This window comes from Copidosoma floridanum, unplaced genomic scaffold (assembly GCF_036245765.1).
Source record: "Copidosoma floridanum isolate Cflo_tuat_1 unplaced genomic scaffold, Cflo_Japanese_pri ptg000029l, whole genome shotgun sequence".
Lineage (NCBI taxonomy): Eukaryota > Metazoa > Arthropoda > Insecta > Hymenoptera > Encyrtidae > Copidosoma > Copidosoma floridanum.
Genome location: NW_028321906.1, coordinates 1,938,514 through 1,965,377, shown reverse-complemented (window position 1 = coordinate 1,965,377; position 26,864 = coordinate 1,938,514). Strand labels below are relative to the sequence as shown.

General features: G+C 35.6%; 1 protein-coding gene across 2 annotated transcripts in view; it reads right to left on the bottom strand.

Annotated features, from left to right (window-relative positions):
• Nucleotides 1-18,329: 18,329 nt before the first annotated feature.
• The window catches only part of LOC106637219 (uncharacterized), a 187,964-nt gene continuing 179,429 nt past the window's right edge, over nucleotides 18,330-26,864 (bottom strand). For both annotated transcript variants that reach the window (XM_089596132.1, XM_089596133.1), the window contains 5 exons: nucleotides 25,689-25,870; nucleotides 23,577-23,740; nucleotides 22,959-23,160; nucleotides 22,453-22,850; nucleotides 18,330-20,829 (listed from right to left, as the gene is read on the bottom strand). In XM_089596132.1, coding sequence (XP_089452258.1) covers nucleotides 20,544-20,829; nucleotides 22,453-22,850; nucleotides 22,959-23,160; nucleotides 23,577-23,740; nucleotides 25,689-25,870 — 1,232 coding nt within the window. In that variant the 3' untranslated portion in view covers nucleotides 18,330-20,543. The remainder of the gene's footprint in view (nucleotides 20,830-22,452; nucleotides 22,851-22,958; nucleotides 23,161-23,576; nucleotides 23,741-25,688; nucleotides 25,871-26,864) is intronic.

Here is a 26,864-nt window from a genome sequence, read left to right as displayed (position 1 = left end):
CTACTCAAATTACAAATTTACTCTCTACTCTTACAGCTCTCTCTCTCTCTTTCTCATACATTCGAACTCCTAAAAGCTCCCTAAAATGTTCTTCCCATGCGCTCAATTTTATGTGATTGATAACATTCTCCCTGTTTTTCTAAATTTATTGAGATATTTCCAAACATCACTCTCGTATTTAATGTTTCTCAGCTCCTCGGCCTGTCTTTTTTTGAATTCTCTTTCCTTTCTCCCACACATTTCTTTCCATTCTTTCCTGGCTTTAAAATATTTCTGTTTTTCTACCCACCCCTTTTTCCACCTACTTAACAGTTTTTTTGCCTTCCTCTTTTTATTTTTTACAGTCTCTGTCCCACCAAATCCTGCAACCTAATTTCTTTTCTCTGATAATTAACTCTTGTTTAATCATGGCAGTCGTAACAGGCTTGTTTAGTTTCCTCCACAATTCCTTCGTTCCTTCTGTTCTAACACATATACTTTCTTCTGTTCCTACCTTGTATAATTCAATGCTCTCCTCTGTCCATGTATACACCTCTTTCTTGCTAATTCTTTGTTTTCTGACTTCGTTAGCTTCTTTGCCGTCTATAACCCCACTCTTGACTGATACTTCTAGCGGAATATGGTCCGACTCAGTCCTTTTTCCTACTTTAAGTCCCTGAACAAACTCAAACACTTTTTCATTTATTAACACATAATTAATCACCGATTTTCTCCTGGCACTTATATATGTGTATTTCCCTCTATAATCCCCCTTCATTGAACCGTTCAACAGAAACCATCCTTTGTTATTTATCAATTCTTTAAGTCGTATGCCTTCGTTACTTATCATGTTATCTTTACTACACTTTTCCTTGCCCGATTCCTCCATTTTTTCTACGTTACCACAGCTCACGTTTCCTATTCTTATATCAAAATTCCTACCTATTGTTCATCTATCTTTCACTACCAGTTCCAATTTTTCTAACGCTTCTGTACTTAGTCCTGTCCTCTCTATTATATATTGAGAAAACTATATATTGAGAAAACATTTATCCTTTTCCCTCTCCTCCCAATCCCATTTAATTCTGATTTAATTATACCATTATCAATTACTTCAACCAGCTTGCAATTTTTCCTGTAAAAACACTTTTTCAGCCCTATAATAAAACCGCCTTTTGCTCTCCCCTTTATGTTACATTGAACCGCGTGCACTGCCTCCCACACAAATTCCCTTCACAGTTTTTCTTTCAAATTAACCCAATCCTTTTCTTCTATCCAGGTTTCAGACAGACTCACGAAATCCGCACCTTCTACATAGTCCTAGAACTAACTATCCTTATACTAACTCCCACCACATTCCAAAAAATAATCTTTCTCATATGATTACTTTCTTTCTTTGCCTTATTAGGTATCACCTTCCGTTCCTGGCTTATGCAAAAATCTCCTGTAAAATTTCCTCTCCTACCTGACCTCCCCCCGTACCTCCTTCTGTCGCTCTTTTTTCACCTACCCCTCCTCTCTTTTCCTGCACCTTTTCTTTTACAACCCTCCCTACCTCCACTTCAGTCCTTTTAATGCTTGCTTCCGTATCCTTTACACCATTACCTTAAAAAAACATTTTCTCACTCCATCCATTCCAAATACCCTTAAATTTTATCTTACCAAACCCAGTCTTCATCTCCCAACCATCCTCTTTTTGCCTTTCAACCCACCTTGTTATCAGCTCTGGCCTTTTTCTCTCATTAAAAGACTAATCATTTTCTATAGACATATTCGTTCCTTTCAACCTATACTTATTTCTAATAATATACATTTTATCTTCGAAGCAATTCAACTTAACAATTAATACCAGGCCACTCACTCTTACACTAAAAATTTTCATTTTAATTTTCAATACATTTTTAAACAAGTTCTCCACCCACACTTTCAAATTTCCCCCATTAACATTTCCTCCCCTTATAATGAAATTATTCGCCCTTTCTTCTTTGTCTCTTTCTTGTACCAACCTTTTAACTCGTAGAACGTCGCTAACTAACAAACGGCTCACCGCACTCGTGCCTGACGTTCTACTCTGCCTTGACGATCTCTCGATGCTGCTGGCACTCGAAGCCCCTCCTACTGACTTCTCATCTTCAGAGTCCACCTCCTGCCATCTAGCGGACCACGCTTCCTCCAAATTCTTCTCCAGCCTTTCCAATGTGCTTGCTGTCTGCAGCTCCCTCTCCTTAACATCGACTATTTCTTTCTCCAACCTCAACATGTTTTGTTTTAATCTCTGTATCTCTTCTGCGTAACTTTGCCTAATTCTTATGATCTCCTTTCTCTTGTCTGCATTTCGTTAATTCTTCTTTTAACTCCTCATACTTCTCTTTTTCCACTGCTCTGTCATCAGTTTTTTCGCGATCTGCTTTCTTTCAATCCTCCATCCTAGTCTGCTTCCAACTCACACTCTTCTCTTTCTTTCTCTTAATATCGTCATCCTTTGTCTTTTCAACAACTGCCTTCCTCGATTACTCCTCTTTTTCCTTTACCTTGTGCTCTGATTGAGATTGAGCAGGTTTCAAAGCTGATTTCAAATGAGTGGTACCTACACGACCTCCAGTGCGTGCGTTTAGCCTTTTGGATGCATTTTTCTGCCTTGATGTCGCCTTTTCTTGTTCTTTCTCCTCCTCTATCGGCCCCATCTCATACTCGTTGCCTATATACGACTCTCCCGTGCTTTGTAGCTGCGGTTTTCTAACCTTCAATTGCACTCTGACTTTTCCAGCCTCGTAACTGTCTTTTTTCCTTCTCCGCCTCCTACGTTCTTACTCAGGATCCTTTCCCTTGCCTTTTTATCTTTTAACCACACTTGTATCACTTTTTAAGCCACATCACACCAGTAATATGCACTCACAGCACGGACACTATTGCCGGGACGTCCGTACGCTGCGGCGCCCTCACACTGAGTCTTACTTGGAAATTGAATAAATAAATTTCTGTACTTCTATTATAAAAAATCATCAAATGATGTACAGAGCAAGACTTCTCACTTTTCACTTTATTGTTATGTTCTAGAACAACACCTACTAATAACGGTATTTTGATTGAGTTAATCTAATTAAGTTGCATTTAAAAAAAATGAAGTTAAATATCTAATAATTTTCAATAATTAAAACTAGCTTTTTTAATTGAACTGTTATATGTATTAAAATTAAATTTTCTTCTATACCCATATATTTGTTGTAGTATATTCAAAGTTTGATCAACTAAATAATTATTTTCTGGTGTTTACGGCTGAATTGCTCTGACAAAGATTGCAGCCTACTCAATACCTATAAAGTTTTTCAAACTTATTACAATTTATTTATGGCCATGCTATTAGTATATTTAAAAAATATTCTTTGTTGTAAAAGAAAAGAAAAATTTTCATGACAGGTAATGCTACGTCACTGTGAGTTCTACACGAATGATGCTTTTTTTGACAGTATAAAATGGATCATGATCTTCTTAAAAATAATGTTAGTTTTAGCTACGAACAAGATCGTTGTACTAGTACTCGTAAGTACTCTTAAATGGTCTTTGTTTTCATCATCCACTGTGATTTAAGTTTGTTTTCATTGTTGCTCATAAACTATGTTGTGTTAGTCTTCGTTAGGGCTGTCAAAATAATGTTACGTTAAAACGTTTTTTTTATTTTTTGTGTGGCAGCCATAAAGTGTAAAGAAACTGGTGCCTTTGCCACGACATAGAGCTCTGAATATATGGTTATGCATCGGAAAAGTACCTCAAAATTACATACTCTGCTTCACTTTAGTAAGGGCTTAACTATTGCTTAATCTTGTCACTCCTAAAACTAGCTTCATGTAACCAAAGTTTTATTGCATGGCAGAGATAAAACAAATCAGCAAAAATTTCCTTAACTCATTCTCTTCATTGATGAAATACTTAAAATTGTAAGATAAAAAAAATTGAATGTTTTTAAAAGCACTTTAAATGGTTCATTACGTCACTAGAACACAAAGGAAAAACATGAGCACTCGAAAGCCATGGTTATTGTAACTATGTTGATGCCCGAGTTGCGTATATTGTTTTTCTTACCATAGGAGCAAAGTGCGATTTTGTGTCCCTGGGCACACTTTACGCCTAGTTAATCATTTTCTGCTCGTGGACACAAAGTTATTGCAAAGTCACAAAGTGTGTCTCGAGGTGCACTTTATGCCCATAGTTAGGCATGGTGCAATGGCGCTTATGTGGTAAATCCTATATTCTCTACCAAGGGCACACGAGCCTCTCAAAAATACTCGAGGTAAAAAATTGTACTTATATAAGTTTAACCTTGCAATTATGATTTTTTTTTGAGTACAATACGCCGAATAGTCTTCGTGTGTTTGTTATCAACCATAACACTATTTTTAAAGACTCTGAGACGTATGTTTTTTCTATGTTGGAGTATTGCCATACGTGATAGTTTTCGTTCAAATACACTAAGTCATGATATTTTTATGAGACTCTGAGACACGTGATTTTCTTTATCTAAGTCTTGTCTTACGTGATAGTTTTCGTCGTTTTGCAGTTAGCTATGATTTATCTAACTACATTAACTATAATTTTTTTCATAAGAGTGTCACTCTGTGAGATTTTCTTTGTCAGTGTACAGGTGTTTAAGTTAGTTTTTGTCAGACTTTGTAAGCTGTTATAGCAGTCGTAAGAAGCCCCAATTTTAGATTCTTTTCATTATCTAAATGACTTGTGATTGTCTTTGTTAGAGCCATAATAAACGTGATACTTTTTGTAGTATGTTTATTACATATTTTTATTGTACAAATTTTCAAAATATTTATTGTAATTTAGATAAAATTTTCATGTACAAAAATTTTTTTTTTTTTTTTACTCAAAGTTGATCAGTCATATTTCTAGAGTTCTTACATGTAATTTATTTAAATGTCATGAAATTATTGTCTATACATAAAATGCAAAAATGAGTGCAGGGTAGTTTTGCATAAAATTTACGATATTGTTAGCGTATATTTTCATGTATCCTCGATTTATTAAATTTAATGCGGAACTTAATTATTAATGTTCTTCTTATCATAATCTTATGATGATTTATATTATTTGTAGCGTATTAATAAGATAATAAAAAATGTAGCTATGGCATTTTATATCGTTTTGACTTAAATTTTGTGTGTTCTAATGCACAATCTAAAAAAAAACTATTGAATTAAATAAAGTTCATTTTATTTACTTAAGACTTTATAACTGTTATATTAAATACTGTTACTGAATGTAAATCATGCAATTTTTCACGTGATTCAGATTGGATAAGTATAAAGTTTAAAGATAGTTTCAACAAATAAGCCTTTTTTTAATTCGAATCTACACGCCGTTCGGATGTGTAAAATCACCTTAACGGCGGACTAAATACTCTTCGCATTTAGCTTAAGTCGGTAATTACTTGAAAAGCTGTGATCTTTTGTCAAAACCTACATTCGAAATAAATATGACTTTTGTTACATGTATTTATTACAGATTTTTTTTTTTTAAAGTAACCCAAGAACGTTGGCAAAGTAGACAGCGACAGAGCTTTTGCATGTCCCCTAATTTTCCTGTATTCTCGTTAACATAAGTGAGGGAATGACTGAATCTCTGGGGCAGTGCGTCCTAGGGGTGGTTCTTCAGGTAAAAAGTTGTTGCCTTGGCTGATTTTCTAGACAGTATGTTCTGGTCGTAATTTTGAAGTAATGTTGAATTATTGTACCTACGTGCAAGTATGAACATGAATTATCTTCTTATATAAAAAATACACCCTGCATAACCGAATCATCTAAGCATTTTTTTTCAAAATACTTACTGTTATTGTTTTGATAGAATGCCTGAAATTAAATAAGTACGATTCACGTGGAAATAAAGATACAATATAATTCAATCCACATAAAGGATACTGAAAAATGTAAGTTGTAACTAAATGACTTCGCAATATATCAAAAGCCATAGATTAAACTAAAATTATCAATAATAAAAGTTTGTCATAAGTACAGTCTTGTATTGGCCAGCCTCCATATTGCTTATATTGTATTGTGTCTCAATATATTATTTATAATTAGTTAGTTATTAACTATAAAAATATTAATAAAAACCATACTTAATCAACGTAGGTATTTCCATTCATACGATAATTGCACCACCTTTGTACACAATATTATTTCATAGGAAGCACATTCATATTTATAATTATATTATCAGCCATACAATTTTATAGAAGTGTAACTTCTTACTTGGATGTTCAAGCATCCACTACCCACAGATTTTTTTGATTTAAAAATCTGATTTTTTTAATTCTGTAAATTTTCGAGGTTGAGAGAAATCAGAGGAGCAATAAACATTACATTTTTTGCATTTATTTTTTCAACATTAATACATAATTTGTTTCTTAGTAATAAACATATTGTCTAATTTTGTAAGTAAATAAAACTTATTCTATTATTATACAAATGGAAAGATTTACAGTTTCTTATGGTATGACGCAGCAAGAGTAAAAATTGAGCCCTGATCGTTGGGGCAGATTACTTGTTACTTGCTGCATCAGTTTCTAACATAATCACACAATATTTTAGCTCTTAAGTTATTGGGCAAAGTAGATATTAAATCTTCAACGAAACATTTGTAGAAGATAAGATTTTATTAAAATAAGCTTAAAAAAGTTTTTTTTTTTTAAACCTGTGTACTTCAGAATTTTCATTGTTATCCTTTCTATCGAATCTGAGTACCTACATTTTTTACCACCATTTTCAACCCAAATAAAATCTATCATCAGCTATAGAAAGTTTTATGCAAAAATATAGTACTTAAAGATAACAGCATAAGCAAATTTGTATCAGTAAAAAATATAGTAACGTTACAAATATTACTATGAACAAAAAGAAATTTTTTATTTTTGTTTTTCGTTAGAAGTCTGGATTTTTCCAAAACTGTGTAAAATTTCGAAAGAGACATTGATAGCGTTAGTAGTATGGTCGTATACTACAACAAGTTGTACTAATATTTTGTCAAATTTTATGCGCTGTTAAAGTATCGATACCCAACTTCTTTGATATTAATAAATGTTATACTGGGTGTAGGAAGAAATATATTGTCATGGTTTGCTTAAATAAAACAAAAGAACTAATTTAACCATGTACTTTAAAGACGAGGTGACCAACTTAACCGTACGTCTTAATCACTATACTAAAAACAGAAAAAAAACTTTACCGTTTTTATAATGTTTGGAATCAGTTTGACCAGGACCCAATTGATAAAGCAAATCATATATAATGAAGTTATTTCAATTCTCAATTTAAAATCAGGATGAGCATGGTCCTAACAATAGTTAAAAGCGGATCTACCGTATTAAAGAAAAGTTCAATCAGTATTGGTACCAAAATCAGAATCGGGACATACATATTTACAAGAAGTTCTGTTTTCTTATCATAATTTTAATCTTCCATATCTAATCAGCTACAAGACTATGTCCAACTATAAATAATTTTAAAGAAGCTTCAGTTGAAAAAATCAAACATTTTGAAACTAAAACAATGAAACACTGCGTTAACTAAAGATATATTTTCAAAACTTTTTGAAAAAATTATGTAAAAAAAGCTTTTATAGTGTATCATTGCTATGCTGAAGTTGCCCTACATATTTCTCTTTTGTAAAGTGATTCATCAAGTTGTTCTTTGACATTCGTTGTTAGATAATATACTGGCACATTTGGAAACTGGTAAGTCATTGGTCCTTTGTTTGAAACTTTTTTCATTCCTGGATGAATTGAATATTGATATTCAATGAAATAATGAAAGCAAGCCTTTCCTTGATGATTAGTTGTGTACAGATTTGCTCCAGCCTTTATCAGTGATTTAACCAAAGGAACATTATAATTTCTTACAGCATGTATCAACGGAATATTACCATACTTATCAGCATCATTGATCAAAGCTCCACTTTTGATAAGTATGCTGGCAAGAGAAATGTTATTGTTTTTTACAGCATAAATTAACGGTGTCAATCCTTTTTTATTTTTAATGTTGACTAAAGCTCCAGCGTCGATGAGCATGATTGCCACAGGAATATTATTTCTTTGCGCAACATATGTCAGTGGCATATCACCCCGTCTATCTGCCATGTTAACATGGACCCCACTATCAATCAGCATTTCAATGATAGCTTCAGATACTCCAAAAAATTAATATTGTTATGTCTAAGACCCATTTTCTTAATTGAACTTCTTTTTTTGATAAGTATTTTTTTAAGATAAATAATAATCTTAAATATGTAGAATAAAATAAAACATGTACTTCTCAATGTTAGTACTATTTTGAAGAAGAGCGTTCATTAATTTCGGCCTTAAATGAGTGCTAATGGGGGGGGTTAACGTATTTACCAAGTTCATTTTAATTTACCATTGAATATACTGTATTCTGCTGGAAACTAGCTACGAAAGCCTCGATTTTTACAGTTACCTTACAATTGTTCAATAACAGCAATTAGCTTTTAAAATTTTGAAAATTTTTTCAAACTTATATCGAATATTATAAAATTTTTTTAACTTAGAAATTTTTCAAACATATCCAATATCTACATGCTTATTGAAAGAGATAAATTTAATCTGTTGAAGTTAGAAGAAATGTTGAAAAAATTTGTAAAAAGTTAGCTTTAAAAAACATTTAAATACAAACTAATCTAATACAAAGTAAACGTTTTAAAGCTAATTTAACAATTTTCATACTTCTTTAACATTGAAGTATGACGAAAAAAACAGTTGATTTGTTAAAACTAAAGATTTTACAATCTCCTACCTCCTCATTCCCCCTGCTCTTCTACCCTTTAGGGCCCAAACTAGAAGGGGTGCACAGACACATCGCTACATACTATCGTACGTAAAATTAGTAAGAAAACTAAGATTGTATTAACTTTTCGAGTGATTCCAAATTTAATAAGCATCTTAACTTGATTTATGATATTTATTACAAGATTATGATTTTTTTTTTGTTGATACAAAATTACCTGATTTCTCCAATGCAATCCACAAAGGAGTGTTACCGTTGTTATTTGAAAGATTGATTCTAACCTTTTTGTCCAATAGAAATCTTACAATATCTGAATTGTTACACGCTACTGCAATTAAAAGAGGTGTGTTCACTTGGAAATCTCGTGCATTATTATCATATCCATCTTTCAACAAACGTTCCATCACAACTGTGCTTTCATTTCTGATGATATGTCTGGAAAACATTTCCTTGTTTGTTGTTTCATAGTAGGGTTTGATATCTTTTTTAAGTATAACTGGACTTCTGTCTAAAAATTTCTATAGTATTTCGAAAACAGGTAAAAACTGCAAGATACAAACAAATCTAGATTAAAAGGTATCTTAAGTATCTGAAAGATAAGAAACGTGATCAGAAGTTAAAAAGTCTTCTCAATGTGTTACAAATGAATTAAAAGATATTCTGGAAACAGCAGGGATGCAATTTTAAAAGAAAATGTAGATTAACAGTGAAGTAAGACACACCTACTAAACATGTTTCATTGCAAAAAATAGTGTTTTAATTAGAATTCGTTATTCAAGTAACGCTTTTTGAGCAGCATAATTTTTTTAATGGCCTTTTTTAAAGCATACGTAACGTACAGCTCCTTCGTTAAGTTGTCGATGTACAACATTTATAGTTTTTTCCATCAGAACTGGTCAATGATATACATAAACATTTATTTGCATGTTAATGTAACATGATTTCTGGTGCTGGATCGCCAGTATTTAAAAAACAGTTAACTCTTCTTTGACATATACATGTTTAAAAGTTACATTCATTACGCAGAATGAGTTACATTGATTGTAAAAAACTGGATACTCTAAACTTGGTAAGTTCCAGTTTTTGAGCATACTATGAATATTACGCTAATCACTAAGAAATTAAACACCAGTATTGACGTTAGAGGTGATGTTAGTACCATATTTAGAAAACTTTGTCTTACTTTCATGAATTCTCATCAGGTTTTTAGAGCTTGCCTGTTAACAAACCAAAATTTTTTCAAGACTGTTTGGTTTATTTTATGCCGAAATGATCCCCTGTAATTTTTGGCAAAATGTACGGTGAACTAAGAAAAATTTATAAAGTTCAAGGAAATCGCGCGCGGGCGCACACACACACACACACGATTTTTTTGAACTTTGCAAATTTTTCTTAATTCACCGTAAATTTTGCAAAAAATTACAGGGGACCTTTACGACGTAAAATAAGCCAAACAATCTTGAAAAAATTTAAGTTTGTCAGAAAATCAATTTATTTGTAAGGAAGGGAGAGGGAGAACCCATACGTTAAGTAAAATAAGCACTATGTACTCAATAAAAATATATTAAAGTCCTTTGTTGGTAACATTTGTAAACTAATACTAAACACAGTAACTACGCAATTGATCAATCATGAAAACTAAAATGGCCAAGCACTAAAGTATACAATTAGACTGCAACATAGAAGCAGACTCAAAGTTTTAAAAAAACGAAAGGGGACATGAGAGTCAGAAAAAGATCGAAATAGAAAAAAGGGCCAAAGAAATAATAGAAAAGGAAAAAAGGAAAAGGGGGTACAGTGTAGGAGGGTGAGATAACAGTGGAGCGGGATCGGAGGCTCGAGGATAAGGTGCATTGCTATACCACGTAGAGTATAAGGTAACTATACATATATGCCTATTTACAGGGGCTGGGGGTTGGCGAGAGAGAAAAACTCGCGCGATTCGCGATGCCAAGCACGTCGCCGACAGACGAGCGTACGTGCGACACGACTACGCTTTTACGTTGCACGGCTCTTTCTCTCTCTCATCTTCGTTGCTTGGATGCTGTCTCTTTTCCGGATTCGAGGGCAACCTTACGCTCTCTCACTCTATTCTTTAGCTGGAGAAATTCGCATTTCCCTTGATCCCCCTCACCACCGTTTTTCCCTTTTTTCTCTTTTTTCACTGACTTTCCTTCTCGGTTTTTGAATTTCAGTATAGTTTCTTCGATTTTAGATCTATTTTGCTTTTTTTTCTTTCATCACAAAAAATCAATAGAATAAAAGTCGTGATGTATCTGAAAAAAGTACTGCAATAAGATGTTCATTAATTTTCAGGGGTTTATTTCTTGGAATGCATAGATCCCCAAAAACGTTAAAACCCACGTTTATATTACAGTAGCATAACTGTTACCTAAATTGATTAAATACCAAAAACAATTTTCCAATCCGCCAGAAAAAAATTTTTTTTCGAAATAAATCAATTATAAAAAAATTTCTATTATTATAAAATAGTAAAAAACTGTTTTGATTTTTTTTTTACCATCTAAAGTAAATTGCTTAAATCCTTTTTTTACATGAAAATGTATTTAAAAATTTATATATATATATATACTTTAAAATCGAAATCCCCATGTGACACCTGTAGGTAATGTAGAACACATGAAACTAATGTATGGTATTATTTTGAATCCATTACCGTAACTTGGTATATTAAACATTATAGTCTCGATATTAGTTTGTACACTATATCAAATATATACAAAATTTTTTAAATACTATACCTTTGTACATGGCTTAAACACGCAGAGCGTAAAAATAACGTAACATTCTTGGATATCTTTTAACTGTCACCTGTGTGAAAGGCTAGAAATATAGATATTATATTGTTCCTGAACTGACTTTCACATTATAGCTACTGTAGGCTGTATGAGGTCCCTACGGTCCATTAACTCAGCATAGATTTGACAATAAAATGTACTATCCGTGATCTTCTGAGGTCAGCGTTACGAAGATATTGTCACAAAAGTACGTTTGCATTACAGTATGTTGTCATCACCAATATAGTAAGAGTTAGTCAGATAGATAAATAGATAGTATCTTTATTGGCATGAAATATACATATACAGCCAGAGTAAATTACAGAGATTTTTACATCAATTCTTATGTAGTACGGTTTTATACAAAGTCGTTCGCTGGCACTTAGATATAATTTGTAATAAGCGGAAAATAAAAATAATAGTAAATAATAAATTTTTTTTTTTTTTTTTTTTTTTTTTTTTTTTTTTTTTCCTCTTTTTTCCTTTCTTTTAAATTTCACTAAGCAAATAAATATGTAAGTAAGCACATTGTTACACTTTCATGGAGAAAATTAAAGCTTAATTTATAACATAATTAAGTTGGATTTGTAAGTTATTCAATTATTTGTTTTATAGCTAATTACAAGTAATTTATATTCTGATACTGATCTTAGTAATAAAATTAGCTATTATGTTTATAATAGTTGGATTTAAGTCAGACAAAAAAGCATTTAATGAATACGGTCCATATAATTGTAACTTTCTTAAATTTTTAAACATTTCTTTTCTTTCTTCGTCGAACAGTTCACATTGCCAAAAAATATGGTCTATAGTTTCTGAGCTTTTTCCGCAATCGCAAAGATCAGAGTTTACTATTTCGTACTTAATAAGACTAGATTTCATAGACGTATGATTAGATCTTATTCTACTTAAGGAAACTATTGCTTTCCTTGACAAGTTGAAGCCGTTGAACCAAGGTTTATGACTGCTATTGAAAAAGTTTTGAAAATACGTGATACCTTTGTTTTCTGCTTCAGCAAGAAGCTTTATTGTATTTAATGCATTGGTTTCTGATTTAAAGGTACTTATTACGTCAGAGAAGGAGATTCTTAAATTTAATAGTAAGCCATGTTTAGCAGCTGCTTTTGCATCTCTATCCGCCATCTCATTTCCATGGATACCTTTATGAGCTGGTATCCATATAAGATCGATTGTTTTACCTAATTCTATCAATAATAAATAAAAATGTTTCAATTCCAAAATCAAAGAAGAAGAAGAATTATGTCTGATTGCTAAGAGCACACTGAGAGAGTCAGAGAAAATTCTGAAATGTATATTGGGGTTTTGTGCTATAAGTTTGAGTGCTTGGATTATGGCTAGACATTCAGCAGTAAAAATTGATGACTCGTCAGGAATATTGCGAGCAAAGCATAGGGAATCAACTGAACTGCATACGGAAAATTCTACTCTACTAATGTTACCTTCTACAATTTTAGATCCGTCGGTGAATACGTTTATATACTTTGACTCTGTTGGATTGTTGAACATGACATGAAAATCATAATTAGGCAATAATGATTGCATCAGAGGCTTACATATATCGAGATCTGTTTTTATATTTGTTAATAAATTTTTATATTGAGTCGAATATTTGTAATGTAGTTCACTGGATTTGATCAATCCATTTAAATGCCAGCTGTTTTGGTAACTTGTAATGAATAAAGATTTGTCATAGTTGTTTTCATATGCAAAATTATTTGATATTTCCATTAGAGAGTCAAGACTATTAATAATTGGGTTATTATCGATTGACAAATTTTTTAGTATATATTTGTAACTAAGTAATTGAAATCTAAATTGTATATATAAAGTTTTAGTTTCAGCAGTTATAACATTAGTAGGCGTACTCATTCTGTAGCCCATTGCAATCCTTATTACACAGTTTTGTATAGCCTGAATTTTATTTAAATAAGTGGACGAGCAAGGAGATAAAAGGAATCCACCATATTCTAATCTCGATCTGACTAATGAGTTATATAGTAAGATTAGTGTTCCAGGATCAGCACCCCACCAGGTTTTTCTCAAGCAGGAAATAACTAAGTTTTCTGACCGTCAGACCGTAGGAGCCTTGTATAAGGTCACTAGTAAGCATTAGTAGTTGACCTCTGCACAGATGTTGCCAGGGAGATAATTTTTTAGTAAATATCATTTCCATACATATAGTAATAGATTTTAGGCCTCGCAAAAAAGGCTTTTTGGTACAAATGCCGATACTAATGTATGATATTTTAGCCCAACAGTGATAAAAAAAAGGTTTGATGGTACTTAATCCATTATTAAGACCAACGCGCGGAGAAGACATGGCCGGAAAAGACATGTCAAGCTTTGTAAAACTCGTACAGTGCGTAGGCACAGTGTGGATTTTTTCCCGCCATTACTTTCTGTACCAATATATTCTTTATTTAAATGAAAAACTAAAAAATTTAAATTTGAATTTTCGCGGATAAAAAGGATGGGAGCTTTTATCTACGCACAATTCGAAAATTCGAGCTTCCGGTAACGTTAGAATTTTGAACATGGACAGATAATGACGCTGCTGATTGTGAATTTGTATACTGTAGTTTAAAAATTTCTTATTATACACTGTTATCAAACGACCCAGAATTGTTGCCAAGGCCTAAAGCATGGTGCACTGCTTTTTCATTGAATTTGGGGCCAAAGTGTACTCATACTTCTCGGATTGTTAATAAAGGAATTGGATTGCAATATTGGTGGCAATAAATCGTTACTACTCCAAAGTAATTACTTTGTACCCACAGTTAGGTATCGATTGGATTTGATTTGATTGATTTTTATTGAGGCCTTATGGCTATATGTCATGTCTGGCCCTGAGGTAAATATACAGAAAAATCATGAACAGTAAATATACATAGAATTAAGGTATAAATAAAAAAGTACAAAAATTTTTATAGATAAGATTCGTAAGATTAAGTAACGCTGCGTAAGCTGTGTATTTAAAAACATAGAAATAATTTGATTTATGCAGGTTGTTAAGAAATTGTGAAGAAAAGTGGTAGAGAGTAAGTATATCAGCTCGATGTCCACACGGCGAAGGTCGATATAGGTGCCAAAACTGTAAGGCAGCACTCAACGAAAAAGACGTTTTGACCGTTTTTTCGTAAATTTGACCACCATCTAGTAATTAGTTTCATAATTGGAACAGAAAAAGTAGAACTTTTTGACATAAATATTATTTTTTACATTAATGCATTTCAGTGCATACGAGCCGAAGACATTGTCTGAGTCAGTTACTGTGGAAACAAGTAACTGTACGTAATATAACTTCCATATAATATTGCACTTATAAATAATTTCATAGCATCTGTGGAAATTAATTATTACCAAATAAAAGTATGTTTAAACAGGAAAAAGAACACGATTCATTTAAATTGGTTGAAGAAATCTTGAGACACAATGTAATGATATCACTTGTAAGTTTAATAGCCAAATACTCACTATTTTTAATACTTTTATTACTTTTATCATCAATTTTCGAAGTAGGAACATTCTTATGTACATAAGATTATGACTAAGTAGCATCAATTTATTCGATGAAAATAAGTGTAAAATTCATTTAATTTGTTCAATGAAAAAAAAAAAAAAAATATAAGATTGATCGACAAAAAAAAAATTTAAAAGGCAATATTTTCTTGCTACAATAAAAGTCATGGATGTATTTTTTTGTTTTTATAGCTACATATTCATACAAAAAAATTAATTCAAGGTTATACTTTTACCTGTTTTTATACATTCATATTTTAATACATCACGTATTTAATTTGTAAAATGGCAGAAGTACAATTATTTTTAATGTTTGATGATAAGGTTAACAAATAAAACACAAAACATTCTGAAATATACTTTTATTATTTTTGAAAAATTGCCAAAAATACAATGCGGTATTCCGTTGAAGTTGAAAAAGAATCGCTCAAAATCTTTCAGTACATGGTTAATTCTAGTAAGCATGCAGTTAAAATCATGAGAGAATGGCACGGCGTAAGATGTGTGGGCGTGGTCATGATTGATGAAGCTGTGTGTACTCTAATGCATGAATAAAGATAAAAAGAAAAAAAATTCAATGATTAGATAAAAAAAGTAGATACATTACGACAGCAGAGAAAACGAAATCTTGAAACTATAGTAAAAGCAATAAAGTACCGGTGAGATGATAAATAATTAATACTAGGAAACTGGCTAAGGAACAAATGCACATTGCTTAATGCTTAGCAGCGTATAGATTAGATGGAAAAAGACGCTGGGCGCACGACTACGGATGCATCTACGGTGCGCTTGTACAGTAAAAGAAAGCGATACTAGTCATCTACTTCGACTTTATAACTATCTTATTTTTCACGTGTGCGAAAATTGTTTCGCACTTCCAGCAAGGCACATTCAATAATGCGTCAACATCATACAGTAGAGCGCATCGACGCAGTTTGCGTTGTGTACTTGCTGCACTGAAAGAACTATGAGTCCTATGAGCAATTCCCCGTACACTCGTCAATGAGATTCCAGTCCCACTTGTATGAGCACCTCGGGTGGCATGTGTAACACACCATGCCTACATCGCTCGAGTTTGCGATCACCGCAGAGCAAAACTAGGCCCTCAAGCGAAGACTAGTTCAACCCTTTGGTGTAGTCGGACGTGTCACGCCTCACATGTAAGTATTATGGTGCTCACCAGTAGTCCACCCGAAGTGCATTTACATCACCAATGGATTTGTGGCCGGATTGTTCGTTGCTCGGGTTGCACATCTTACGGACTAGAATTTTTTCAGCGCGAGCATAACATGCGCGTGCGTCCTTTTTGATCGAAGCAGGTAAAATACGCTCGCGAGAAGTAGAATAGTCAAGCTTGGTGTACTTTATTTTTTCTCTTTTCGAGTGTTGTTAAACATCAGCAGGAGGCAAAGCCATGAGTGCAGCGTGAAATCGTTATTTTGGCGCCGAGTGTGGCCTTTACCCCTTTGCATGTGAGACAGTCTTGGCAATAGTCGAAACGCGTCAATTGGCAGTTGTCGGTTTTTGTTCGTCGATTTTCGATTCGAAGCGTCATCGCTTACCCCCGTGTCTTCGCGTCGCGCCAAGTCAAGCAAACCTTGCGTGAAGCCGTTGGGCTTTTAAAAAATGCTTTTTCAAAAATTCGGCAGTGAAAGCAATCACTCGGTACGTGGACGCGTAATCTCGAGGGAAGCGCGCGTCGCTGAAACGAAATCGTAATCGGCGGCGATCGTCATAGTTTCGGCACACGCTACATACGACTGCCGATCACCGCCCTTAGATCGATGGATTACACGAAAAAAGAAAACCTTAGGAGAGAAGAGAGGATATTAATTTTCCAAGCACTATAGTCGAGAAGTAATTATTTACAGATGGTCGAATACGAATGCTTTCACCCACTGCAATCGAATCTTCGACGCTAGATCTAGCTTACTTTCTTTTTGTTAGAACTTGTTTACTTTACTTTTTTTTTTTTTTACAAAACTCTTAAGCTGAAGGAAAGAAAACGGATTACCACTAAATTTTTACTTATTTTTTTTTTTCTTTTTTTTTTTTTTTTTTTTTTTTAACATAGTAACTTCTTTTTAACCCTACCAACGAGATATCGCGCCATGAAATTGTGGGGCATGCTCGTCAGTGAGGGACGTAAGAGTAGGAAGAAACTTAAGTGGTTAGGGCATGCAACGCTTACGTAGATGTGCTCAACGACGCAATATCATGGCACACTACTTATGTGATGATGGTGCGACGGTGCGCCGCTCGCTTTTCATCTTCATTATCTTACGTACGATGTATACTCATATGCTGTATAGGCTCGATCTCGAACCAACGACGGAGCTTTTCTAGTATTATTTTTGGTTTATCAAAGGTTCCTGTCGTCGTTTCGAGATCGAGGCTTGTTAACATGATCCTTTTTTTTTTTAAATAAAGTTTTAAAGTAACTGATATCAACAGAATAATTATAATAATATTGATTCACTGCATGCAAATTCTCATGCTTCGTATATAAACATCATCTATAAAATAGTAACTAAAAAATAACTTTCAATATATTCAGGTACTTTATACACACAATATCGTTATAAATAAAGTAGACATTGCGCCTTGCAATCTGCAACAATTAAAAGGTAGAAAATATTTTTGTCAGTTTCATCATTTTTTTTTTTTTTTTTTTTTTTTTGGTTTAGTCTCAAACTTTACAGCACTTTAGAAATTTTGTTTTTTCTTAATTGACACATTGTTGAATTTTGTTCCCAAAATATATAAAATTTTTGCATCTACACGATTTAAAGGCAAATTCCTAGCTCTAAGTAAATTATCAAATACGATTATCAAAAATTGTATATTACAATCATATATTGCTAAGATGTAGAAAAATTGCTTATACAACGTTCATATCAAAAGAAATTTACGTTTAACACTAAACTAGTGCCTTTTTCAAATTTTACAAACTCCATTGAAGCTCGTGGTACGAAAAATATGATTATTTTGTGTAAATATACATTTTTTTAAATATTATTTAACAAGTATACCTTAATATCGTGTAGTTTTATTATTGTTCCAAAAGTACAAAAGAAAATCAAAAGATTAAAACTGACAAATAAACATTGAACTAAATATAAATCAGCAGCTATAGATAAAACTCATTACAGGCAACGATAAATCGACACCACAAGATTATTATAGCCCTAAAATATATTTATTTACATATATATATATATTTTTTTTTCTCTTGATAACGACGCAGGTATATATCCAAACGATTACCACGCGATCGTCAAATAGTATACTGGTTTTTACTCGTAAAGTGCAAATATGCAAAATACGTAAGTAAGTACTCTCGTTTTTTTTTCTGTATCTCCGAAGAGCTGTCCATTATCGCAATGGCTACAACTCTTGTGTGTAAATAGTTTGTGCACTCGCTTTCATAACATCTGCGTAAGTCATATATACGCATTTCTTTTTTTTTTTTTTTTTTTCTTTTCCTGAAAGGCAGCTCCTTAGGAAATGTCAACGTTTGGATCCCTACATCACTGCAAAGTTTAAAATTATAATAGAAAACAACAAGATAAAATCATACAAATTCATCAATATGTATATAATATATGCATATAACTTTGATTTCAAGTATAAAAAAAAAATCTTCGTCAGACTCTTAGTCATATATATTGGCTCATTGTATAAATGCCGTTTTTAAGTAGCAAGTTTCAGTTGAAATCTTTTATTATTGCGAATCGATCGTAATGATGATTACCCTTATATAAAAAATCGTATCATCATGAATCGGATGCTTCCGAAAGCTATGTATGTACAGCACTATGTTTACACGGTAAACATTATCTCTTTTTGCTCAAAATACATACAGATATGTTTTTAATGGAGATAAAAAAAAAATTTTTTTCAACTTACAATATGAAACAAGGATTAATTCGATGAATCGCGGATAAGTTATGCGACGGCGAAATCATCACGCGAGAAAATATTAACAATAGGAGCACGAAGGCCTTCTCTCTTCATTTTGAATGACTAGTTTACGGTTTCTCTGAACACAAGTTTATGTTCTGTTTCATTTTATTTTGTTTTTTTTTTCTTTAACAATTATGGTGCAAGGTACTTTTTTCTTATCCGACTATTAACGTGATTCTTTTATTACTTTTAATTGGGATTTTTATAAAAAATACTGTCCCAAAAATATCGATGAAGCGGATGGAAGAATCTATTTAAAAAATATTCTATAAAGCCTGCGTGCCGATAGATGAGAACTAATTTCAAAGAATAACTGCAACTAATTTAGCATGCAATTGGCTTCCTGTACATTTTTTTCTGTAATCACTCAAAAATAGATGTACATCTTTCTGACTCAACGAAATTTGCAGTGTACACGACAAATGTATCTCTTAATGTTATCAGGGACAAAAACTTTGATACATTATGTACAGCGAGAGCAAAAACTGTTTTCCTTTAGGCCACATTTTGGAAAATATCCGTGAATCAAGGCACTTTAGCGCATCATATTGAGCCACTTGTTTCGACTTTACATTAAAATTGGCACGGATTCATAAGCTCAAACTTATTGCTCTAGTCCTATACGATACATATATATAGTTCCTTACTTTTACTTCGTAAAAAAATGCCCCTGATTTATATTTCTTTCATAACTATCGTACGTTTGCTTATTTTTTTTTTCTATCTCACTTTTCTACATTTTCTACATTTCTGCAAAAAATCATTCTCAATTTGCCGTGAATAAGTAATCGATTGATAAAATCAGTCCATCAACTCATCACTGACCAATCGCAATTACTTGTTCATGACAAACGATTAACATAACGTGTAGGTATAACACGACGTCCCGATATCATCGACGCCACACCTAAGATCCGCACTTTCAGGCTCATCGACAGACCAAAATTCGTTTCCCTCAAAATTTTCACTCCCACACAACAAGCGGTACAGCTTGAGAATTAAGTCTCTAATGTTAATATGTTAATCATCAGTCAGTCTGAAAATGCGAATTCGACCGGAAGCACGGCACCCCCAAACAGCGTGACGTACCTCCGGGGGCTGGTAAGATTCTCCTCCACCAGCCAACCCCTCACTCTCTTTCCCTCTACGCCTCCAAACAAAAACCTCGGACCCCTAATTCAAAGGCACGTAGACATTCCACATGGAGCTCCGTCTGTAAACTTCCTTCTTCCCACCATCGTAATTGTAGGCACAGCAGCTCTTGGTATCCTCGTGCAGTGAACGAGCATACTTACCCCCTTTTGACCTGTACCAAAGACCCCAAAGCTCTTCAAAGCCAAGAAACTTGGTTCGAGGCTACCACCTTCACCTCCATCGTCAAAATCGCCAGGCGAGGGCGAGTTGCGTGACTCGCCACATCGGCGACATGAGCGTACTCGGGACCAGGTGTAACCGTTCAAACTGGAGGTGGTCCACGGACGTAGCGTAGCTGCGGAGTCAGCGATAGGTTGAGCGAGTTGCTGGCCTCGCAGCAGTGCGGCTCGAGTAGACAGGCGGCGCAGAAGAGCACGACCAGGGCTAGCTGGAAGGGCAGGGCAGCGCGCAGGATGCGCCAGACCCAGCTGCGGGGCACGCTTGGCTCGCTGTCTGGGTCGTCCGTGGCTGTGGCTGTTGTCGGACGGGCCTCACTCATGACTTTTGTTAGTGTCAGAGACTCGAGCTGCGGGATCTTTTTGCGTTTGCTGCAAGTGATGAATGGCTTGAGTCATTTTTTTTTTCAGAAAAGTTGAACGCGTTGACAATATTAATTTGTAGGACTTCAGTTTTTAGGACTTTTTTAAAAACTATGGAATTTATAATTACAACTTGTTTGGCATATATAATACGCACGCACAGAAGTGTGTACGTAAGCCGTTACATAATAGATATCATCGGTTATCGATATTGACAGATGACATCACAAAATTGATAAAGTGTGAACCTTGTATTGATTGAAATTATGGTTCCCTTTCATTTAATTTAATTCAAAATTTAAATGCCCATTAATCAATAGTTTAACTTAGTTGGGAAGTACCAATCGATCTACAATTCAAATTGATTTGTTGATTAAAATTTAATTCAATAAATAAATAGTTAACGGTTGAAATACGAGCGAAAAGAAGATCTTATACTGCAGAAGAATTCTCTTCTCAACTTATATATTTAGTTGATGCAATTCAAAGGTAGAACTGGAGATTAAATTTGTTTTATTGAAATCTTCTGATACAAAATTAACAAGATATTCGTAAAGTCGTAGAGAAGGGGCCCTTCTGGGCGTAGTAAAAGCAAACGCCAATTGAGTGAATTATCCCGAATGGCTAATACAAATAATGAAAATTGTTAGATTATTAATTCAACGTTAAAAAAAATTTATGTAGAGATTTGGAAGTTCATTACTTAACCGTACATAATATTTTTAAGTTAAAAGTAAAGTAGTTACTATGGACATTTTTACCCTACGAGTTGAGCGTATTTGTTCAGGTGGCTCATTTGGCACGGGCAGATTAAACCAGTTACGATGATGAAAAATGTAATCTTGCATTTATTTGTTACAAATCAAATGAAACTTTTAATAGAAAACAATTACAATAAAAATATAGGGTTTTTGGAGAATCTTGATTATTTATAATCACAGAAACATGTTTCTTATTCCATTCGTTCTCAGCCATTGTTTATGGTGGTTTTGTTTGACCGTATTCGAATAAGAGCAATAAATAGTCATGTTCATCTCTGTCATATACATTGTACACAGTTGACCAGTACAAATGTATAAGCATGTATACCTAATGTATATTTTTGACAAAAGTCTATGAAATTCAGAGATTACGTTAATAAAGTATGCCAAATTTATTTGTAATTAACAAATACTAAGGCCATTGACATAATTTACGAGAATATTACTTTCAAAAATTCACGAATTAAACGCTTAGACTTATGCGGGAATCGTCAAGAAGTTGACTTTAACTCTAAAAGTATGCTATAGACCTTAAGCAATTAAGTTTATATGCAAACTGCTTTTTTAAAGGAATTATTTGGTATTGTAAAAACTATATTTGAGAAAGTCGAGAGAAAAGTGATCTGTCGTATTTCGTGTCCACTAATCATTTCACTAGTGCATTGAAATGAGTAGTAAAAAAATGAACAGGACAAAAGTAAGGTAGAGGTTCTTGTGAAATTTAGTCTACTGTCCAAACCCTTGTAACACGATATATAAGGATTCCCACGTAGGTATGTAATAATCTGATAAAAGTCTGACCCTCATGTAAATAGAAAGGACAAACCAATCAGCTTGTGGCTTTAATCAGAGTAAGGTACAAAGGACTAACCTGGGCACGGGGTGGTTCATGTACACGCTGATGGGCCTGGCAGCATTGGCCCTGGCCTCGACACTGGCGGCGGTGCGCACGATAAGCTCGCGGCATTGACTCTGCAGCTCCCTGAGATCGGCCTCAGCCTCCTCGACGCGCCTCCAGAGCTCAGCCAGTATACCGTCGTCGCTGCTCTCGGGTGCCAGCTGCGACTCCAGAGTACGGGTGAGCCGACGCAGGGCGGCCAGTCGGCGCTCGCGCTCGCTCAGCTCTTGCTCACTGCCGCTGTCCGAGATCCCACTGTCCGAGAGCGAGCCGCCCTCGTGACCCACCAGGACTATAGAGTCGGCGAACGAGGTCTGGTTTTCACCACCGGTTCCACCCGGGGCATTGGTGTCCGTTGGGACGACTGATTGCTGGAGGGGAGAACGAGCGTTGGGTCAGAAGGGTCGTTCCCATGGTTGGCTTTGCCGATAACTTATTGGCAATTCTCGTCTGGAAATGTATACGCAAGCACGTCTTACCTGATTGTTGACCTCGTGCTTCTCCGAAAGTAGCCGAGCCACGTCCTTGACCGAGGAGGCGACCTCCATCGTGGCTCCGGCCTTGAGAGCCGCATCCAGAACGGCCAGCGTGTCCTTGTCCCTTCTGAGGGCGCTCTGCAGCTCCGTGAGGCGCATCCCGAACTGCTGAATCGCTTGTAAGGCGCACAGCTGCTGGTTACCCCTGGGAACGGATTTTTTTTTTTTTTTTTGCGTTCTTACGTTCTTAACCAAACTGTTTCTTTAGTTTTCATTCGATTTGTTTGATTTTGCAAAACGACGTCTCGGTAAAATATTTCTGCACGGTAAAGTTTAATCGTCTCGTATCTAACCCTGCAATAGTAAGATGAGAGCTTGCATTCCCGGACCGTATACCGTGAATTGCCTGCATACGCCAAACGCCTTTTGTATTGATCACGTTTTTGTATGTTTAAGTGGAATGTGAACAAACATTAAAAAACACGACTCGCTAGAACTTTTACTTCACCGTGAAATGAATATGTGCGTTTATTCATAGGTGCGGTCATTTTCAACAAATGATGGTTCCTATATGTCGCGATGAAATTATGTGCAGCGAGAAAAATTGAACTCGTGACTCACTTTTGGAAGGCCTCGTCCCAGAGCCTGTACAGATCCGCAACTCCATCCTTTAGGGCGGCAAATGTAGGCGACGTCTTTTGACCGAGATCCGTGATGAGACGATGTGTTGAAACGTTCAAAGCCAGCATGGCCGGCTTTCGATCTCTTAAATTAGCCAATTCGTTCTGAAATCATTTGAGCACAACATTTGTTTATAAATACCTACGCTTCTTGTCTCCACTACCGCTCGATCGATCGATCGACCCTTGCGTATATTTTTTAACATTGCTCGCATGTGCTCGTATTTTTTTTAATCAAATGATGTTTATAGGTATGGAGGATAGTCTAGCGTGTCCTGCCGAATAAACCTTTAGGACGTTCACTCACGTTGCCTGATTGTAGGTAAACACTATGGGATATAAATGGTGAGCTTTAATCCACGAAATTTTAGTTGGTTTAGTTGGTCAATCAGCCAGTGCGCACGATCACTTTACTCGGTTCGTCTGGCGAGTATTATGAGTGCAATGTTTGGGCCTTAATGGCAACTTTGTCATCAGACCGATCGGAGATGAAACCGAGAACTTTCCAATTGAAATTCCTAACCAGAGTACGCGTACAACAAAGGACCGCGTAAAACGTTCGCTATCGCGCATCGCAGCTACCGAGATCTCTTATCCCTGCATCGCGCGAATCACCCAACTCGCGCTCGGCTCGTCAAACTTTCACCGCGAGCCGGTCGTTAATCAGCCAGTCGCTGCGGTAATCACCCGATCTCCGCGCAAACGAAACCATCTCGACTGGAGGAAAAAAACCACGCACGCATCCCCCGTTGGTATGGATGTAGGATCGCGTGAGCGCTTCTGGTTTTTTTCTTCATCGCGATCGGTGCTTTTCGGCCACTTTTACGTAATGTGCGACGTCTTGCTTTAATTGCCAATGTGGAAGGTCTGGCTCTTTCTTCCAATCGGTGAAAAGAGAAGGCAACGAGACACGCGACTGCACATTGTGCCAGCGAGTTTTTCTCTTTTGTGACGCAATACTTTCTCCTTGGACGAGTGATTCGAGGAAATGCGCGAGCTCATGTTTAGAAAGTACAATATCCACTCGCGATCCACCGGAATGCTAAATTCTGTCGATAAAAGAAAGCCGAGTCCAAGGTATAAGTGATTGTTCCTTGGCAGGAATACGCGGAGCTTGAACGAGCGTTTCACCACGATTCCCCTCTAATGATAATTACGTTCTGCAGAGTTTGGCCATGGACACGACTTCAAAATTCTCCAAAAGGCGCATCAATCACGCAGTGGGGTAAAAAGCACGGCATCGCGAGATCGGGTGTGCATCCACGTGCCGATGCAAGACACAAGTGCGAAATAACAATCCCACCTGTCACGAATCCACATGTTATTTCCCAATCGCAAACACGCAAAGTCCGGGTATTCGTTTCCACTCGGAAGAAGACGCGCCGAACTTTCACTCGCAAAACACCAAAGTCCCACCAAAGAAAAGACTTAAACTGACGTTAAGGAAAAGTCCATAAGAAAAAACCTCCTTCGTTTCTCTGTCCCTTGTTCTCGAGATTGGACAACGCGTCAAACCAGTTGCTCCGGTCTCGCCCTTCGATCATCGCCACCTGTTCTCGGAAACCAGTTTTTCTCCCGGAAAAATCGTCGAGTCGATCGCGAGCCAAAAATAATCGCTACATTAGGGAATTCCTCGGGATTCAGTTTTTTTTTTTTCGAACACGTAGTGTACATAGGGATTCCACGGACTCGTAAGGGTCGTATAGAGCAAGAGATTCGAGTTCTAGGTGACTTTGATTAATAACGGAAAACACAGGAAATGACGAGTAGGCGACTCTGATCGATGGATAACCCCTCGCATAGTAAAGCAGATTCGTGTAATTATACTTGTTTGCTTGAGGATTATTATAATACTGCTCAAATATGAGATGCAACTATGTGCAAATGGTCGTCTTTTATCAATGATTCCGGAAATACATACTGACATATTAAGATTATGAGGTTAGGCAAAAAGTAAGTAATAATAAATTTTGGTTTACTTGGATCAAATGAGTCGGAAAACTCAATCTCATCGTGTTGTTTACCAGGAAATTATACTAAACTGTGGTCTTACCGTAATCCGACTGATGCGATCTTCGATGACGTGCGGCTCCTCGAGAACAACCCTGTGAGCCATCAACCGATCGTGCGCCGCGCAGAACTCCATCTTCATGGCCGCCATCTCCCGGTGTATCGCGTTGACCTTCTGTGCCTCCTCGGCTCTCAGAGAGAGCGACTCCCATCTTTCCATCAAGTCTGGAACCACAGAAAACAAGAGCAAATGTTAATCGGACGAGCGTGGCTTTCCCTTCTATTCCCTAAGATTGAGCGCGAGATCTAATTCTCACTCTTAGTACCCCTACTCCCTTGCCTAAAATGATTTAATTGTTACCCATTGTACTTGAGATTGGATAAAAAGGCGGAAGATCCTTAAATACGTACTCTCAGAAGCGAATCTGGGCTAACTTCCGAGAAGATTCGCAATGCGAACACTCTGACGCTCTGTTTACTCATTTACAGTTTTCTTTGTCGCAATTTGCAATGTGATTCCTTCAGCGAATCATAAAGTAGGCGAGTCTAAAACGGGTCGCCTACAGTCTTTGACGTAATTGCACGCGAGTGTTTTGCAACAACAACTAGCGAAACACACGTCTAATTGTTCCTTCTGATCAGTGAAATATAAATACAAGGAGCGCAGATAGCGAGCGGCCAGTTATAATTGCTGACCACCACGCGCTCTATTCTCGGCGGAGCGCGTCCTCAGGCAATTAAGGAAACGTATGCTTAGCTGCAAAGCGTGCATGCCGGAGTATGCGAGTTTTTCCTGACCAACATTCTAGGGGCAGTGCATAGAGGTTCCCGGGTGTGTATGATTTTTTTCAGAGAATAACAGCTGGATTGGCTTAATAGCACATTTACACAACTGCACAATTCCTACGTTGGCTGGGTTGCGTGCACGCTCTGATTTTTGTTGTCGAGTACACGTGTACACGATACACTGCGAGCTCGCAACTCATTTTCGAACCAATGTAAAATGTTTATTTAGGGACGATTTGTAGGAATTTTAGTTTTTCCGCGGTTTCTTATACTTCCCTGTCTACGCTTGTTTCTCAAAACCTTTGCTTCGGAATTACCGATGCGTATAGGAAATTCGAGGTTGTTGTACTGGCACTGCATTTCATTTTGCTTTGGAGGAGGTGAAAATACCATCATGTTGTCGTAATTTTTGTATTCAATTTGAAAACATTTT